The sequence below is a fragment of the Lampris incognitus genome, chromosome 16, assembly GCF_029633865.1.
Source record: "Lampris incognitus isolate fLamInc1 chromosome 16, fLamInc1.hap2, whole genome shotgun sequence".
NCBI classification, from domain to species: Eukaryota; Metazoa; Chordata; class Actinopteri; order Lampriformes; family Lampridae; genus Lampris; species Lampris incognitus.
In genome coordinates, this window is record NC_079226.1 from 21,598,090 (window position 1) to 21,617,782 (window position 19,693).

The window sequence follows — 19,693 nt, forward strand, 5'->3', positions numbered from 1 at the left end:
AACATTTTTTTCGACAGGGTTGCCAGAAAAATTAGGTCGCCAAGGTACAATGTGAGATGCAAAAGTGCAAACGCAAAAATTAATAAAAATAAAAATCTTTAGTCAAAACATGTATGGTATGCCAAAGCCCTTGTAAATGTAGGCTTTTTGTGACGCAAACGCCTGGGGATTTAGGTGATTTTATTATTTTTACAATCCTAATGTCCTAAAATGAATACTGACGGGGCTATAACATCCGAGGAAGCTTTTGTCTGTTTAATGGAGACTGGGTTGAGACGCACCGCCATCGTGTGGTCTCCCTAAGTATCAGAGTTTAGAGAAGTTACAACATGGCTTCTTAGCAACGAAGTCGGTCGTACCTAGCAACGCAATGATACCCAACATTGAATTGATCCGGGCGCCGTTACTAAAACTTATAAGGCTTTCGTCCTGGTAAAAACGAAGTTTAAACTTCGTGCGTCTTTAGGCCTCCTATTTCTATTTGCGGTAAACGTCTAATAATACTAAGTAACTATATTAGAATACGTGGAGTATTGCTGCTAGCTACGATGGGATGAAAGTTAGCATGGCGATGTTAGTTTTGCTTGCCAAACTGTAGGACAGTTTGTCAAACCAAACTGTAGAAGACAGCTAACCCACCTGCTAATGCTAACTAGAATAGATAGTATGTAGCTGCACATCAACTTAAAGGTATGTTTTCCCCGAGTCTTATAATGACATTGAACGTTATTATTATTATTATAAAACACATAAGCAACAACGATGCAAGTTCTTTGTTCTTAACTTGGATATGATTTTATCCTGGTTTTAATGTAATGTTAATGTTTCTCAGATCAAATGGTGCACATTTCAGGACGTTAAATTATGAACCCAAGTGAAAAGCAAAAGAACAGTTGTGACGAGGAGATCATCAAAGAACTGGTGAGTTAAGAGACTCACATTGTATGAAGTTTTCAATGACAGACTTTATTTGACCTGTTCCAACAATTAGAATTCAACCTATTGGCACCACGGACTGAAAGACAGTACTTAGGACTGAAATAATGTTGCTACAGCTGTGATGCACATTTAGAGAAAGCTGAAATTACAGTTTTAAAACAAAATCCAAGTTTTAAAAGTTAAAGTCTGTACTAACAAGTACAATACTAAATCAAATGTGTGGCTTTTGTAGACTTTTCCCATTTAAAGATAATTTCTTAGGTTAATGAAATCCTATTAAGCCGTCTTTCATTCACTACCTTGAGGTATAGCCTTGATAAATGTGCTGACACTTGGCATCAAAATTTCATATAAAAAATGACAGTAATGTATGGCATCAGTTAACAGTGTAGTAAAACTTACCATTTTATTTCAGTACCTTGACCATTTTGTGCCAGACAATTCTGAAATTGTGATTCCAAACCATGATTTTTTCAATCAATTTGTTTGTTTGTTTGCTTTTTCTCTCCACAGTGCTTAGCCAATGGTGTGTCCTATGAAAAGATAGCACAAGATGGCAGTACCATCACTTCTCTGGAGGTCTTCTTTTCAGGCTATCCCCGCATGGTTGGGCTTTCTCTCTTCCCAAGGCTCAGCCAGCTCATAATAGTGGGCCAGGACATAAACCAAATTCAAGGCCTTGGATGCTGTCCTCTCCTCCGAGAGCTGTGGGTGGTCGAATGTCAACTGTCGGTACATTTTTCACACTGACATGATGTTAACTGACTGTGAATCTGTACGACTGTCAAAGTCGTACTCCTAAATAAAGTTCACAACCATTGCAAATGTAGCTCTGTTATTTTAGTGCAGAGGGCTGTAAATCTTTTATCAACCTTAATCCTAATTTAAGTTTATTCATCCTCAGCAATATGGCAAAAAATGATCAGAGCACATGGGAAACAGCTAGAAACAGGACTGTGACCCATTTTTAGTCTCAACCCATCGTTTAACAAACACTGGATTAAAGAACGGTATTGCATGTCTAGACTAGGAGTGTTTTCACATATAGTTCTTTTAAAAGGAACCAAACTCAGTTCTCCTTTAAGTGAACTAAAAAGTGAGCCAGTATCAAAAGAACTCAGTCCCCTTTATTTTCACAGTGTAAGTGGACTCAAAAGAGGACTCTGCTCTCTTTCTGGTTCACCTCAGCACCAATGAGATCTTAGACCACTTCTTGTTCATACCGAATCTGCTTGAAAACAACTATGCAACCCAGTTCAACGAAAACATCTCCCTGTCCTTGGCCTGTCTGTTAAAATATATGAACTGTTTAAAGAATCCATGCATTTCATTTACAGTTGAAGCCTAGATAAAAGCCCACTAAATCCTCAAGCAAAAAAATCTAATTTTGTCAACTAACCCCAATCTTGCACATCCCTGATCTGACTATCAATAAAACAACCATAATTTTCCGTCAAGGAGCATTGTCCATCTTGGACAACTCCTTCATAACAACCAACTCCCTCACCAACTAGCCAAAAAATACTTGCGAAAAAAGGTCGTCTGACATCAACTCAGGAGATGGTCTGAGTTCAACAACAGCAACTTAATTTTGTATAGTGCCTTTCAAGGAACCCAAGGACACTTTACAATAGATAAGGGGAAAAAAAAGGTTAAAACAAAGATTAAAAGACTACAGACCATAGGCTTTAGTAAAAAGGTAGGTTTTCAGTAGTCTTTTAAAATTGTCCAAAGAAGCATCATTGCAGATCTCAGCTGTAATAGAGTTCCAAAGGGTTGGGGCTGCCACACTCAAGGCTCTTCCCCCAAAAGTCCGCAGGCTGGTGTGGGGGATGGAAAGCAAGCCCGTATCTGCAGACTGCAGATTCCAGGACAGAATATAGGGGTTGAGGAGGTCTGATAGGTACTGGGGGGTAAGGGCGTGGGGGGATTTATAGGTGAGGAGGAGGATTTTAGAGGAAATGCAGGATTTGACCAGGAGCCAGTGAAGGTGGGCAAGGATGGGAGCGATGTGTTGCCAGGATTTGGGGCTGGTGAGCACCCTGGCAGCTGAATTCTGCACATACTGAAGCCTGTATAGGGCTTTTCTAGGTACCCCAGACAAGACTCCAATGCAATAACCCAGACAGGAGGTTATAAAGGCATGGATGAGGGTCTCTGCCACAGAGTCTGAGAGTAATGGCATAAGTTTGGAGATGTTTTTGAGGTGAAAGAAAGCAGATTTGGTGACTGACTTGATGTGTGACTGGAATGAGAGGGTGGAATCCAGAATGACACCAAGGTTGTAGACTTCTGGGAATGGGCAGAAGGAGCAGCCATCCACGTCACCAGTTCAGTTCATTTTAGAGGGGTCTGGGTTCATTTGGCAAGTTCACATATGCACAAATACCTCCTGAGTAAAAGTCTGAGTCCACTTTAGAGGCTGAAACAAATCAGGTGTGAAGACACTAAAGGTTTCACTCGTTTTTGTGGCCTCCCTTCTTCTGATTGCAGGAAATATCCGGACTACAAAACAGCCTCCAACTACAGAAACTCTACCTTTATGATAATCAAATTAGTGCAATTAAAAATTTAGAGTTGCATGTGAATTTACAAGTGCTATGGCTCAACAACAACAGCATCACACTCATAGAGGTTTGGATTATCTATCTATCTATCTATCTATCTATCTATCTATCTATCTATCTATCTATCTATCTATCTATCTATCTATCTATCTATCTATCTATCTATCTATCTATCTATCTATCTATCTATCTATCTATCTATCTATCTGTTTAGTCATATTTTATTTGTTATTTGTGAATCTGTAGTACTGATTTTTCTTCCCAATCAGTACCGCTCTGAATTTGTAGACTATATTTTATGTATTTTATCATATATTTTATATAATATAGTATTTTATGTATAGATTAGATATTCATTCACACATCATTACTTGCTTTGTCATTTGCAAGCTGTTATATTCAAACCCAATCTTTCACCCTATTCTCCTGTCTTTTGTTTTTTTTGTCAAAGGGATTGGATACTCTACAAAAACTGAAAGAACTGAACCTTGCTGACAACAGCATTGAAAAAATTGGTAGGCACAAGACACCCCAAGAAAAACATTTTCTGCCATGTTAGCTTGTCCGAGGCCTGCTTTGCAAAAGAAATAATCAAATTATTTGTTAACTCTTTCCAAGGACATAGCCTTGATCCTAACGTCAACCTTCAAAATCTTAATCTATCTGGAAACAAGATCAGCTCCTTTAAGGTAAGACAGAAAAACAAATTTTCCAATTATTTTCTTAAAGAGTGTATTTTGTCTAATCTTTTCTTGATTGAAATTCTTACAAAAGTCCTTGGTCTAAAAAACGAACAAAAAAATCCAATAAAAAATCAGGGTCATGGCCCATTCTGATATTCAATTGTTAGTTCTAATTTTCAATAGCTGCAGTAGTTTGGATGCGTTGCACCTTGACTAGACCTCTTAAATGTCAGGTGTACTTGTTATTCTCCAATTCTTCATTTAGTGATGTAATTCCTTGCCTTCAGGAATATACACCTGCTTCAAAAACGAGTTTCTTGATTCTCATATTAATCTTTGTTTTCCGTCAGACGGATGTATAAGTGTTTTTAATATTTTGGTCCTATTAACATTTTACTTTTAACATTCTTAGCATTTAGCTGATGGTCTTATGCATTGTTACTTACAATTAGTCATGATGAGTTGCAGTGAGCCATGTAGGATTGCACTCTCTTTCATAAGGACGCTTTGACAGAACAGCAAAGGCTGGGCAGAACACACACTTTGATGATGTTTATTCTTATCAGTCTTTCTGAAAATCAATTTCCACCCTAAATGTAGCAAAATCTAATTGTAGTCTCCAAATGCACCGACATGCCCAGTTTATTATTACAACAAAGAGGTCTTATTTTTGGACAAAAAGAAGAAAGGAAATTATTTGAGTTATTGACCCATATAAATGGCATGTGTTCTATTTGTCTGCTTCCTTTACAGTGGGTAATAAATAAGCAAGTGACTTTAGTTTCTTGAAAGTTTCTTGAACACAATGCAGCAAAATGGCCTTTCTTTTTACCATTCTGCAGTGGTTTGCCGTCTTAGAACTCCCCACAATGCATGTGTTCTACAACTGTGCTGCATTCATACTTCAATCTTTCCTGTATCTATCTTTCAGTAATTCAAGTTGTTGCTTAGCTAAATGTTCTCATGAAAAACCAGTGAAAGAAATGTATTCCAAACAATTTTGCCTGTAGATGCAGTGAAATACAAAGTGCAACTTCTATGATGGCTACTTGAAAGCTTTTACAAATGTTTGATATTTGTTTTTATTTTAACTGTTTTGAATTTTACTGTTATTTGATCTTACTCTTATTCCTGCCTTGTCTGGTTTTATCTGTATTTTTTATTTATTTTATTTTTTTTGTGAAGCACTTTGTAACATTGTTTTAGAAAGGTGCTATATAAATACAATTATTATTATTATTATTATTATTATTATTATTACACCTGTCATTTATTACATCATCAAAAATAACAAGGCAAGATTTAATGTTGAGGAACAGTAGGGCCTCACTTGGTACAACATGTGGAGAGCTCAGACAAACCTGCACCAAACAAACTAGCCTCCCTGTTCTGTGATCGGTGTAACAGGAGCTGACCTTGCTGGCCCATTTACCTAATCTGACCGAACTGGGACTGAACGACCCGCAGTCAAGTCCAAACCCAGTGTGTCTGCTCTATAACTATGCCACCCACATTCTTTACCACATGCCAGGACTCCAGAGACTTGACACCTATGATGTCTCAAGCAAGCAGTTAAAGGAAGCAGCCAAGGTACAGAAAAGACTAACAGCACTAGGGGCAAATGCTTTCATTGTAGACTCTGTAGAGCAGATGTCATCTAGAGTCTAGACAATACATTTTCTCAGGTCCACTGACTTGTATTCAATATCACCACACTGTTATTGCCCTAATGTTGAGTTACACTGATCTCCATCAATAGAATATCCTAATACCTGTCAAAGCCATTCTACCTATACAGTGTGTTTATAATGCAAATTATTTTCCACTGATATCTTCCTACTCTCCTCTCCAAGTCTACAGTGATGAAGAAACTAATGTACTACAGCATGTGTGTTCGCACTGCTCAGAGGAAACTGGAAGAGACCCAGGCCAGACTGATGGAGCAGAAGAAGACTCAGCTACAGTTACCCGAGGAACGCATCAGAACACTCAGTTATGCCCTCAAAAATGTATATACAACAATAGCAACACGTCGCATTTGGAAATCAGTTTCAGCTGGAGTGGTTTTTTTACGCCTTGTTATTCACAGTTAAGAAAGAGGGCAGTTTTTACATTTGTTTCTCTTACCAGCTGGAGGATGAGCTCTCAGAGGCACAGGCCAGTAGCAGGAAGTCTGCCAGCATTTGGGAAGATGGACTCTCACTGCTGATAGATGATTCAGGGGGCTGCAATGACACAGCTGCTGACATCAGTCGTGATCCCATGTTTGAGCATAAGCTGCTACTCACAAAGGTGGAAGCAGTAAGGGAAAGGCTGAAACTGTGGGGCAGAAAGCTGGAGGAGTGAGTTTGTGTATTTGGAAGAGAGATCAAGAGAGAATGTAAAAATGAGTCCCTCCGAAATGTGAAGTTGCGCTGATCTGTTTCAGAAAGAATGTTGTCTCTCTGCTGTTCCCATACTCCAGGATTGAGACCTGGTATGAGCAAGATCTGTCCCAGGCCACAAAGAGGAAGAAGCTCATGGTTCACTTTCTGTTAATGGAGCTTGAGACTGTAGGGAATATTTGTTTTGAAGAGGGCAGCTTCACAGACCCTTGGTACTTCAAATAATTGGAGCATTATCTGTTGTAAATCAGAAAACCATATAATATTGGTGGTGTATAATCAAAATCCAGATTTATTGGCCCCATGCTTATATTTTCATGCTCCCAACAGGTTCCGATCCTGTTTTCACCTGGTGCTGTCCTGTTTCTGTGCTGCAGACTACAAGGCTTATGGCATTACTGGCATCAAGACCCATCGAATAATCCGCATCCATAACCGTGCTTTGAAGCTTCGTTTTAAGGACAAACTTCATAGCCTGCTAGCTAGAGAGGAATCTGTTTTGTTTTCACAGTGAGTGTACTTTATTTTACTACTACAAATAATAATGATAATAATAATTGTTAGTAGTACTCATTCAGGGTGTGTGTGTGTGTGTATATATATATATATATATATATATATATATATCATGATCACTGTGTAAGTATTATAACATGTCTTCAAAATGAATAAGTTGGAACATAATACAAGAAGAAAAAAAAGGGATCCGTAAGTGAATTTTGCACCATAGATTATCACAAATTTGTTTGAATATAATCTTAACTTTGCCACTAGGAACTACAAACGATCGCTGGAGTACTTGTTCTACATCGCGGACCCTGAAAGAACCATTGAAAAGAATGAAACAATACACATTCTAGAGGACGGCTTAAAAAAGGTCTTAGTAATAAAAAGTAATAGAGGTCATTTTCCTATGACCTCTATTATTCTAGAGCTGGCCCTTTCAACTTTGATTCTATTGGAAACATTGATTGATTCATTTGATAATGACAGTGCACTTATTTCTAACATAATCATGTCATGTTATACACATCATTTGTATCAGACCCTGGGAAGAGAAAGTGTTGTACCCTTATCTGACAGCTTGAGCGTGGCTGAACGGCCCAGGATTGAGTACACACTGTGCCGGGCAAGCCAAGGCTCCTCCAAGCAGAGCTCAGACATTGTTCCCTTCAGACACGGTCTGTGATTCTGCTCTTGGAATTCTTATCCTCCTTTCACAAGCGGTTTCTATTTCAACATTTTCTTTTTTAAACAGCTGAACTTTTCCATGCAGGTCAGATTATCATTTCCAAAGTATTCCTGGGCCATAGCTTCCCCATCCGTGAGGGTGAGCCAGTAGTCAGCGGCAACTATCCTAATGCCCACTCTGTGTATCGCACTGTTCACACTGTGTATGAAACTAAGTCAAGTGGAGGTACATATCAAATGATATGAATACAGATAATTTTTTTCACCGAATACTGCACAGTGCCATCATGTGGCTATTTATTTCTCATTCAGAGAAACCCTGCTCCTTCAACACTGACAGTGGATGTGAGTGCAACCCTAGACAAAGCCAGTGGTTTGTGTTTGACCATGAGCTTGTTTTGCCAGAGTACATCGTCGACTTTGAGTATATCACCCAGGTAAATGCCCACACTTAATAACTTAGATCATATCCAGCAAAACTCAGGCCTCTGTACTTTAGCTGCAGACAAAATATCTGTTTTTAAACCCTTTTGATATGTCTTGTGTTCTTAGGATCAAGGTCAGCCTGTCTACCCTAACCTTAGCACAGACAGAGGTTCATTTCCTTCCGATGATATTAACCTGGACAAGGAGGTCCTCAACTTGGAGCCTATGCTGAAACAACCGCCCAAGTTGTTGAGTTTGGATGAGACAACTCTGCTTAAAGTGGCTAGAGCCAATGTACTCAGTCAGATCACTGTAAGAATTTGGACCTTTAAAAGGAGAGGGTGAATTTGATGCCATGTCATGGGTTCACACTTAATTTAACACCTGCTTAAGCTGTCTCTGATGTGTCCAACCTCCAGGTGCTGAACCTCCATGGCAACAGTCTGAACAAGCTTAAGGAAATCTCCTGCCTTAGAGCCCTGCGTAGCCTTACTATAAGCTTCAACGAGTTCACACGTCTGGATGACATCTCACACATGGTGAGACCAAAAGAACACAGATAATAATCAAGCTTCCTTGGTATGAGGGTCTCAGTGCTCCTGACATCAGTTTTCTCCTTTGCTGAAACTCCCCCAGCCCCACTTGGAGTTTGTGGATGCCAGTCACAACCACCTTTTAACCCTAAATGGGCTAAGGGGGTTGGGGCAGCTCAAGGAGCTTGACTTACGCTGGAACAAGCTGGCCAAAACCAGGGAGGAGACAGCTGTGCTCAGGAAACACACTCCTGCCCTGTTGAAACTTGACACCCGACACAACCCCTGGCACAGGGTAAGCATGTGTTATGATCAATAATGGTATCAGTTCCGTTCACAGGAACGCAAGCATTGAGGCATAACAATACTGATTGTACAGTTTATCATTTTTTATCATGGACAATCTGAAATTAACAAGAGTGTAAACCTCAGTGTGAGAGATAAAGTGAAACTGCTGTGCTTTCTCTAGCCGGAGATGCACAGAATGACCACTCTGGGCCATCTCTTGACCCTCACACACCTGGATGATGTGTTGGTAGGGGAGGAGGAGGCTGCAGTTTCTCTTCAGATGGCTGCTGGTTCCAGAATTACCCAGGTGAAGAAAAGACGCTGGATCCTTAGTAGTTAATGCATGCATGTACAGAGGGTTAAATATTCGATTGAAGAAAATATGTTTCCTCTGTTTATGATACATGCTATATGATATTCAGAATGTTGATGCACAGTTTGCTAACCGACACCAGAACTGTATAGACCTTTAACTCAATCACAACTGTTTACACTCTGGCTGTAGGCATCTCTTCTGGCCCACTCCCGGACAGACAGCGAACGGCCCCGTAGTCTCAGTTTGCTTTCAGCAGCCCAGCTCCTGTGTCAACTCAGCTCAACTCATTGGGACCTCAGTAGAGACCCTGAATCAGGATGGACTGCAAAGGTAAGCCATGTGGACAGAAAACTTACTTCAGTGTACAAACAGTAAATGCATGTGGGTTCATCTGCAAAGAAGTAATTACAAAGTTACACTGGCCTACATATCACAGAAAGTTGAATCAGTTCATGTGGACATAACGTTTATTGAGAGAGAAATGTTTCATCACTCGTCTAACTGACTGCAGGTATCCCCATCCTTATAAACAATGCAGTGGCTTAACGACCGAAAACAACGATCAGTTTCATATGCAAATTGCCGTGAGCATTAACTAGAGTTTCAATGGCCATGTGTACTATTCACAGAGGATTTGGGAATGGTTCCAATCACAGCATTGTAAGACAGATGTACTCTTAGCCCCCCCGTTCAGGAATGGTCGTTCCCTCGTCACATAGATGGCCTCTTTGACTCCCCGTTCAAACCAGCATTCCTCCCTATCAAGGACGTGCACATCCTCATCCTTGAAAGAGTAGCCACTGGCCTGTAGATGGGTGTAGACTGGGGAGTCCTGGCTGATGCGTTAGCTCTTCTGTGTTGTGCCATCCTCTTGGCCAGCATCTGTCTAGTTTCCCTGATTGATGTACAAGTCACAGCAATCCTCCTGGCACTTAACAACGTACACTATATTGCTCTGTTTGTGCCGGGGGACCTGATCCTTGGCATGTTTTGGGGTTTGAAAGCAACTGAGGCGTGATGTTAGGAAAATATACGTCTCAACTGTTCCGACATTGCCGCCACAAACAGAATCACCACTTGGCCTACATAGCAGAGAAACAATTTGATTTGATTTGGTATATGTGGACTCTGTTTTCTCAACATCATTTCTTTCCAATGCTTAAGAAGTTTTAAAAAAATGCATGTATGTGTGCTTTAAAGAGTAACTAAACCCTTGACCATGTTGGTGAGTTTGACTTCCTGGTTTGAACGGGGAGTCAAAGAGGCCATCTACATGAAGAGGGAACAACCATTCCTGAACCAAGGAGGGGGGCTAAGAGTCCATCTGTCTCCATCTTACAGCACCGTGATTGCAGCTATTCCCCAATCCTCTGTGAATAGTACATGTGTCCATTGTAACTCTAATTAATGGTCACGGCAATTTGCATATGAAACTGGTGTTAGATTGCCAGTTTTGGTCATTATGCAACTGTGCTGTTTATAAGGTTGGGGATACCTGCAGTCAGCTGAGAACTGATAAAGTTGTGTAGATGAGTGATTAAATGTTTTCCCACTAAACTTGGTGTCCAGATGAACTGATTCAACTTTTATCAGTGTAGCTAATAATGTTAGTAATTGGTTTTATTTTATTTGGATGTGCCAGTTCACCTATCAGCATTGACAGACAGACCCAGCACTAACAAATGTCAATAGTACTGTCAATGCTGGTTCTTTGGCACACCTTCAAACAGAGCCATTATGAATGTTATTAGCTGAAGCTGTGTTTACCCTGCTATGCTAACATCACAGAGTACCAAGACCAGCCTGACATGTTTTTAACCTCTACATGGTGTAGATGTCAGCAGACTTACTAAAAGGGTATAGATTTAAGTAACTCTAAGCTTGCTTGTAATTTGCTTGGTTTGAAGAAAAGAAAAAAGAAAAGAAATTTACTCACACTTTTTTGGCCAGGTATTTTGCACAACACTCAAACATCAAATACCTTACATTGAAAACTGTTTAGAATTCTTCCTTATTTTAAAGTGGATGTTGCAGTAGCCAATACTGCATTTTGTTCTTTTTAGTTAATCACTACTAAACATTCTAGAAACACACATTATGTGTAACTGTGATTCACTGCACATCTCTGACAGAGACTGTCTAACTTGAAGCCTGTCCACTTTTGACACAAGCAAATTCCACCAGCAATTGCTTTTGTAAGCATTGTGATATGGCAAGACAGTGTTCTGTTTTGACAAGCTCTATCTAGGCGAGCTTAATTTCGCTATTTATCCCTTTTGACATATTATGTTGGAGATAAAGCATTTCAATGCTAGAGTCCCACAAACTTGAAATTTAAACTTTTACCTTTAAACTTTTACCAGATTACAGCCCTGAACCTAGACGGACAGAGAATTAATAAACTGACCAACCTGGACAAGCTTGTCAACCTGCGCTGGGCCTCTTTCAATGACAACAACATCTCTAAAGTGGAAGGACTTGACAACTGTCTACACCTAGAGGAGCTTTTTCTCAATAACAACTGTATCACTAAAATTGACGGTCAGTACAATCTCAGTCTTAATATGGGTAGATTGATAGATAGTAAGATAGACAACAGACAGATACATAGATACACACACACACATATATATACTAAGAGAGTCAAAACTGATTGAGCAGCTTGTCCAGGCTGTTGAGTTAGGAAGTAATCTGTTTTTTTGCTCCATTTCCTCAGGACTGTCCAAACTGCTATACCTGACTAAACTGAGTCTGAATGGGAACCAGCTGTCTTGTGTGGAGGCCTCAGTACTGGAACGGCTGCACAACCTGCACTTCCTCTCTGTGGAGAACAACAGCATTGGCACCATGCATGGGATTCACAGGGCCCGCTCTCTCATTGAGCTCTACATTGGCAAAAACCATATCTCTACGACACGAGATATTTACCACCTTAAGGTGTGCATTTCATTCATTCATTCATTCACTATCCAAACTGCTTATCCTGCTCTCAGGGTCGCGGGGATGCTGGAGCCTATCCCAGCAGTCATTGGGCGGCAGGTGGGGAGACACCCTGGACAGGCCGCCAGGCCATCACAGAGCCCTGTGATGGTGTGCATCTCATTTTTAAAAAATGGTTAACAAGTAATTCTATGAAACAGTCGTTCAGGATCGCACACAATCAAACTGTGTGTGTTCATTCTCATTATAAAATTGGCTCAGATGTAATTGCTTTGCCTTTTTCTGGCGTTGTCTGAGAATATTTATCCCTCCTTTCCTTCAGGGATTGATGAACCTCATCATTCTTGATCTCTACGGCAATCCTTTAGTCGAGAAACTGGAAAACTATAGGATATACATAGTGTTTCAACTGCCTTCCTTAAAAGCACTGGATGGGATTGCTGTGGTACGCATCAATTGCTATAACAGGGCTAACTGAACAAGTAATTATAACGTAAGCAGTGTATTGAGTCTATATCCAGAAAAATGGAAGATGTGACTGTACTGTTTTGTTTGTTTAGGAAGCAACGGAGTGCGAGAATGCAAAAGACGTTTTTGGGGGGAGGCTAACCCCTGACATGGTGGCAGAAAAGCTGGGCCACTCTAACTACTCAGGCATTGTTGACCTCACTCTGCAGTCCTGCTCCATTAGGTAATCTGCTGACATCTACACGTCTCACATGGGTAAAAGCTGAAAAATTAATGTGGTTGTAATTTTTCTGTGTGCTGGATTGTACCACTGATGGCGAATATGTGATGCCTCATTTATAATTAAAGATAAGGTTAGTAAATATCGATCCTCCCCTTGTACAGGATGGTTGACCTGGTGCCGACAGATCTGTTCCAAAATCTTCATAGTGTCAACTTGGAGCACAACAACCTCTCCTCCTTCTCAGGCCTGGTCTACCTACCTAACATCAAGGTGATAAGGCTGAATGTCATATCTCAAACAAGCTGATTTGAAATGAGGGCTTTAGTCTTGGATCAATTAATTATTTACTGTTGATTTTTTGCAGACCATCTGTTTAAATCATAACCATATAGAATCTATACTGCCCAGGCAGAAGGCTCAGGCCCACCTGACCAACAGACAGATATTGTATCACAAAGTGAACTCCAGTGGCTATGGCCAACAGTGCCCATCCAAAAGCAGCAGGTAACGTAAAACAGCTGTTATTGTAATGATTGATTTTTCTGTTTTTGTTTTTGTTTCTTTTTCATATGTAGCTGAAAATGTCCTTGTTGGTTCTATTTACTAGCCAGTTGCAGCAGAAATGTGTTCACCCTGATGTGTTCAACTCTGTTACTACTCCAGAATCATGTTTATGTTTATATTTATTGGCCATGTAGGTTTGCATATACACGAGAATTTGACTCCGGTTTCGTGGCTCTCTCAGTGTACTTAAAATAACAACAAAACACTCTTCAGATATATACACAAGGACTGATTTATACAGGCAAAATAAGAGGTGATAAAGTGCAGAGATAAGATAAGATAAGGATACAGATAAGGATGCAGATAAGGTGCAGAGAATATATCAGAAATGCGGAAATTAATGTTAACAGGTTACTTAGCCTGAGGTAGATGGCCATGACAGAACATACAAGTATACGTACAATGTACAGTACATCCATCCATTCATCCATTATCCAACCGCTTATCCTGCTCTCAGGGTTGCGGGGGATGCTGGAGCCTATCCCAATAGTTATTGGGCAGCTGGCGGGGAGACACCCTGGACAGGCCGCCAGGCTATCAGTATATACAAAATGGTTGGATTTATTTGACAGTGTTAAGCGTTCATTTGAACGAAAGCCCGTAGAAAGGAACTGTTTTTATACCTGGTTGTTTGGGGTACAGTGCTCTGTAGCACCTATTAGAGGGGAGAAGGGGCCTACACTACTGCTGGTTTTCTATGCTTGCTATTCCACCTGTCTAATAAAGAGAGTGCTAAAATGTGGCATAACTGGTGAACATAATTAACTACCTGGCAGAATAGAAAACCAGGAGTACTGAGGGCCCAGAGGTCCAGAGTTAAGAACCACTTTAACAGACTCTGAACTGAAATGTTAGATTTTAACCATGTGAGGGCAGCACTGAACCACAATTTATTTGCGGTTGCTTGATGTTAAATTCAGATTGCTGGCAACGCTCATGTCCCCTCTAATAAAACACAAGTTGTAAATGTTGTGCAGAAGAGGTTTATGGTTAATGTCATGCTTAGCTGTAAAATGTTCTTCACAAAAAGAAAATCTGAAATTGAGGTAATATTTCAAGTTTTTATCAGTTGTTCCTGAAATTAATTGAATTTTGAAAATGTATTTTTAGTCATAGTTTACGACAACTATTCTTTGTTTATAATCAAAATGGTAAACACATTTTCCATTCTTTCGTTGAAAGATATTATGCAGAAAGTAGAACTGATAGCCAGCTGTAACGTTTCTGTGTCCTACCTATGATTGCCTTGAGCAGGATTGCACCTGTGAGGTCTGACTAGTTAAATGGGGGGGGGGGGTTCATTTAACCACCGATGAGGTAAGTGCTCAGACTTCCCATTCTCTAACTGCGTTCAAGGGAAGCTGTGCCCGCCGATAGCCTGGAACCACTGATGGGCAGCCTAGAGGTGCTGCATTTGAGTCACAATGGCATCTCCAATATGGCCAATCTGCAGCTCAGCAGGCTCACCAATCTTAAAGCACTCTTCCTTGAAGGTACGTATGGGTGATGTTGCACCCCTCCCTTACAAAGTCAGTGAAAAGTGCAGTGCATAGAGCTTGTGAAAAGGCACTCACAGAGAGCAAAGTCTCTTTTAGACCTCAAGCCAGGGGGGAGATGAGGCTTGAAGACAAAGAATTACAGACATTCTTTTCAGCTGCTTTTGATGGCATTTGATTGTGTTTTGCTATATCAGAGTGATTTGCCAGCTCAAGCTAACCTTACTTGTCTGGTCTTACTTTTTTTTTGCTTAGAAACCTCTCATATATTTCTTAGCGTTTTACAGCTCGAGAAGCTATATGTATAATATTACTGCTTTTAACACAAGTTGTTAACAACAAATTTCTCTTATATTTTTACATCACCAACCGGGGGGGGGGGGGGGTCTTAGCATTAGTAAAGTCAAGTCAGTGTCAATTTTATTTGTATATTACATTTCATACACAGGTAGGCTGAATGTGCTTTACAGTAAAACAGAAACCCTTAAACAAGTGAGATAGAAAACATAAAGTACTCCACATAAATAAAATAACATTTCAGTCACAAATATGATGCACACACACACATACATAAAACAAAGTTTTCTATAACCCCTGTCCTATTCCTACTGCAGCACTCACACATGGACTACAACAGGCGCGGACACACACACACACACACAAACACACACACACACACACACACACACACACACACACACACACACACACACACACACCCACACACACACACAAACTACCAAAAGCCTGAGAGAAAAGCAATGTTTTAAGACTGCTTTTAAAAGGAGATACAGTTGCAGCACATCTCAGGTCATCAGGCAGTTTGTTCCAGAGAACACCATAGTGACTAAATGCGCCTTCACCTGGTTTAGATTTAATTCTATGCACATGCCGGAGATATGCTTGATGATCTAAGACTTAGATATCAGATCCCTTCGATTCTAAGGGATCTGTTTGGATCTGACTGGCCAGTGAGCAGGTCGGAAATATATTTAGGAGCCATACCATTTAGGGCCCTGAAAACAAGCAGTAATACGTTGAAATCAATTCTATATTGTACTGGCAGCCAGTGAAGTTTTTTCAGTACAGGTGTAATGTGTTGTATTTTCCTTGTCCCTGTTAGCACTTTGGCTGCAGTAATCTGAATGAGCTGGAGCCTACCTATTGTCTTTTTGGGAAGCCCTGCAAAAAGGGCATTACAGTAATCTAATCTACTGGAGATGAATGCATGGACCAATTTTTCGGAGTCAGGCTGGGACAGGAATGGATGTGGTGAGGGAGGACATGCAGGTGGCTGGTATGACAGAGCAAGATTCAGAGGACAGGAAGAAATGGAAATGGGTGTTCCGCTGTGGCGACCCCTAACCGAAAGTAGTAGTAGTCGTAGTAGTAGTAGTAGTAGTAATAGACTGGGACAGGAAACTGCAACGTTTGGAAATGTTTTTAAATGGTAGAAAGCTTCTTTGTAATAGCAGTGATGTGATGCTGGAAGTTAGGATTAGCGTCAATAGTAACACTAAGGTTTCTGACATGCTCACTGTGCTTTAGAGAAAATAATGATAACATGGATACAGTCTCATGCCCTTTTACTTTTGGACCTACTATCAGAATTTCAGCTTTTTCTTTGTTAAGTTGTATGAAGTTTTGAGACATCCAGTAGTTGATGTCATCAATGCAACTGACAAGCTCAATTACAGGACTGAGGTTGTCTAAGGAAAGTGAGACATACAGCTGTGTATCATCAGTATAGGAATGGTAGGATTCATTGTGTTTCTGTATGATGGTACCAAGAGGGAGCATGTATAGATTGAATAACAGTAGATGAAGAAATGACCCTTGTGGAACTCCACAGAAAATGTTGAGTTCTTCAGATGTGAAGTTGCCAAAAGATGTGGAAAAAGTCCTTCCTTTTAAATATGATGACAACCATTGAAGAACAGGTCCAGATAAGATAATACAGTTTTCTATTTCTATTTAGTAGAATGTCATGACCACCAGTGTTGAAAGTGGTACTCAGGTCTAACAATACTAGAATAAAACCTTTTTTTTTTGCATTGTTGATTTTAAGATCGTTGACTACTTTGACGAGAGCCGTTTCATTGCTATGATTCACTCTAAAACCCAGCTTGTACACACTGTACAAGTTGTGGAGAGTTAGGTAACTGTGCAGTTGTTTTTAGACAACCTTTTCGAGGATTTTACTAATGACAGGAGGTTGGAGATTGGTCTATAATTGCTAGCCATGGATGGGTAAAACACCAGACTGTAGGGAGGCATTAATAATATCCAGAAGATCATCTGATAGGCAGTGAAACACACATTTAAAGTGGCTGTAACCCCCCCCCCCCCCCAAGCGTTTCCGAGTGTTTTTAATGTTAGCGCTGCTGTCGCATAGACACCCAGATTGCTTTCCATTTATTAGCAGCCTAGTTACTGGTCGAACTAGAAACCCCGATCTCAGTGCTATGATAAGGGCAGAGTAAAACATCCAGCAGTATTAATAAGTAAGCAACTTGTGTTACTTACACAATAGAAATAATGCCAACTGGATGTCAGTTTGGAACCCTCTCAAATCCCAGGGGTTGCATTGAACTCTGTTTCCCTGTCGAGATCTGTTTCCCCCAAGCCAGACTTTGATACAACACAGGGACACTTCATTAATCTTTTTTTTATACCCCCCCCCCACTTTTTCTCGCCAATTACCCCACTCTTCTGAGCTGTCCCGGTCGCTGCTCCACCCCCTCTGCCGATGCAGGGAGGGCTGCAGACTACCACATGCTTCCTCCAATACTTGTGGAGTTGCCAGCTGCTTCTTTTCACCTGATAGTGAGGAGTTTCACCAGGGGGACGTAGCGCGTGGGAGGATCATGCTATTCCCCCAGTTCCCCCTCCCCCCTGAACAGTTGCCCAACCCACCAGAGGAGGCGCTAGTGCAGTGACCAGGACACATACCCACAGCGTGTTTAGAGGTTTGAAAGCAACTGAGATGCGGTGTTTGGAAAATAAGCATCTCAACTTTTCCGACACTCCCGTCACATATGGAATCACGACTGCTTTACGTTTAGGCAGCTGTTGTCCTTCTCCTCTCTTTGATAGGCTGGTGCACTGTTTGGGCATCTTCTTGGCTTTGACAAATGCCCAGTTAGGATAACCGCACTTAACCAAGGCCTGTTTAATGTGGGATTTCTCCCCTTCCCCAACCACTGTGTCGGTGGGGACGTTGTCAGCTCGGTGGTACAGTGTCTTGCTCTAGTGGATGATGAGAGTCAAACCTTAAGTACTGAATAGCATGTGTTGGTTTACAGTAGACATCAACAATCAAATGTCCCCCATCACCAATTGCAATTTCATGGTCTAAGCAGGCTAACCTGTCATTTTTCTCATCCTCCCTGGTGAACTTGATGTGGTTGTCCACAGAGTTAATGTGGTCAGTGAAATGTGGTACATCCTGAGATTTAATTTTAACCCAGGTGTCGTCCACAAATCTGAACCAATGGCTACGTGGTGTCCCTCGATAGGACATCAGAGCCCTCTTTTCCATTTCCTCCATATACAAGTTGGCCACTACAGAAAGGTTAGATGTGCCTTTGTATGATATTAAAGTATTATTTCTGATGTTGGAGATTTTTTTCTTGGGAGTAAGTGGCAAACTCATTACCTTTACCTGAAGAGAGGAGTTCAGCAGGAATTGATCTGGTGGGATTTATCAGTTCATCAACTGTGGAGATTGAAAGACGAGCAGTGGCATCTCTGGCATGGAAAGCCTGGTGGCGCACAATAAACTCTATGGGCAGCATCCAACTCGTCAATGAAACTACACACAAACCCGCTTTCTCAATGAATCCAAACACAAAAACACCTCATCAATAAAATCTCAAATGCACACATTAACACAATGCAGCACAGGAGTTAACGGAAGCAGAGACAGGGATATGAGTGACATCATCAATAACGACATTTGATCTCACACAACTGGTATATTACCTTGTTATACAACATCGTATTACAAATCCAAAGTTATCAAGCAGTATACAATCATTGTGGTCTGCAACTGTAATAACCCATCCAGCACAACATTTCAGAGCAGGGAAACCCATTGCTTTTTTGGGCTTTAACCCAGAGCCAAAATAACACGCCTTGTAATAATGCAAAATAGACTCATCAGTGACGTTCATTGCTTGAAAAGAAAAGGTGCATGATGATTTTTCATCTGAGCAAACTTGTCAGTAACTTTTCTGTCAAAGTCCACCAATCCATGAAGGAATTCATTTTCAATTGATAGCATAGCAAGTGCATTTAATCTCTGTTGCCACATGGTGTTGCCTGTAAATGTCTTAATCCTTTTCAACGTTGAAAATTTTCTCTGTAACACCGATACCATAAACAATGTTTACTGAACATCTTGACGTATGTCATTCTATTATTTCTTATTGACTGCTCTCAGCATGGGGCCAATATGATTGTGCCTCACTGCTCATTATTGAAAGTGCATTGAACATACGCACAGTGTTTTCAACTGCTCACTTGGTTAAATGAACGCTGACGGGCCGGCCCCATGCTCACCAAACGAAGACTGCTAGGAGATGTAGTGACCTTTACACAACAGGTACAGGAAGATATTTGGAATGTATTGGACAGCGCTACTGTTGTCATATGTAATAAACACGCAACAATG

At 40.7% G+C, this 19,693-nt stretch overlaps 1 protein-coding gene across 1 annotated transcript in view; it reads left to right on the forward strand.

The window, feature by feature from the left end:
- The first annotated feature begins 383 nt into the window (after positions 1–383).
- lrrc9 (leucine rich repeat containing 9) overlaps positions 384–19,693 on the forward strand; it is a 31,071-nt gene continuing 11,761 nt past the window's right edge. The window contains exons 1-27 of the mRNA XM_056295383.1: positions 384–690; positions 833–921; positions 1,453–1,671; positions 3,433–3,573; positions 3,958–4,021; positions 4,125–4,195; positions 5,597–5,779; positions 6,043–6,198; positions 6,320–6,531; positions 6,654–6,785; positions 6,904–7,083; positions 7,348–7,450; positions 7,619–7,754; positions 7,850–8,001; positions 8,103–8,201; positions 8,317–8,502; positions 8,610–8,729; positions 8,827–9,018; positions 9,193–9,318; positions 9,517–9,657; positions 11,691–11,868; positions 12,044–12,264; positions 12,590–12,712; positions 12,828–12,958; positions 13,120–13,228; positions 13,323–13,462; positions 14,879–15,015. Of these exons, the coding sequence (XP_056151358.1) occupies positions 865–921; positions 1,453–1,671; positions 3,433–3,573; positions 3,958–4,021; positions 4,125–4,195; positions 5,597–5,779; positions 6,043–6,198; positions 6,320–6,531; positions 6,654–6,785; positions 6,904–7,083; positions 7,348–7,450; positions 7,619–7,754; positions 7,850–8,001; positions 8,103–8,201; positions 8,317–8,502; positions 8,610–8,729; positions 8,827–9,018; positions 9,193–9,318; positions 9,517–9,657; positions 11,691–11,868; positions 12,044–12,264; positions 12,590–12,712; positions 12,828–12,958; positions 13,120–13,228; positions 13,323–13,462; positions 14,879–15,015 (3,709 nt within the window). The 5' untranslated portion in view covers positions 384–690; positions 833–864. The remainder of the gene's footprint in view (positions 691–832; positions 922–1,452; positions 1,672–3,432; positions 3,574–3,957; positions 4,022–4,124; positions 4,196–5,596; positions 5,780–6,042; positions 6,199–6,319; positions 6,532–6,653; positions 6,786–6,903; positions 7,084–7,347; positions 7,451–7,618; positions 7,755–7,849; positions 8,002–8,102; positions 8,202–8,316; positions 8,503–8,609; positions 8,730–8,826; positions 9,019–9,192; positions 9,319–9,516; positions 9,658–11,690; positions 11,869–12,043; positions 12,265–12,589; positions 12,713–12,827; positions 12,959–13,119; positions 13,229–13,322; positions 13,463–14,878; positions 15,016–19,693) is intronic.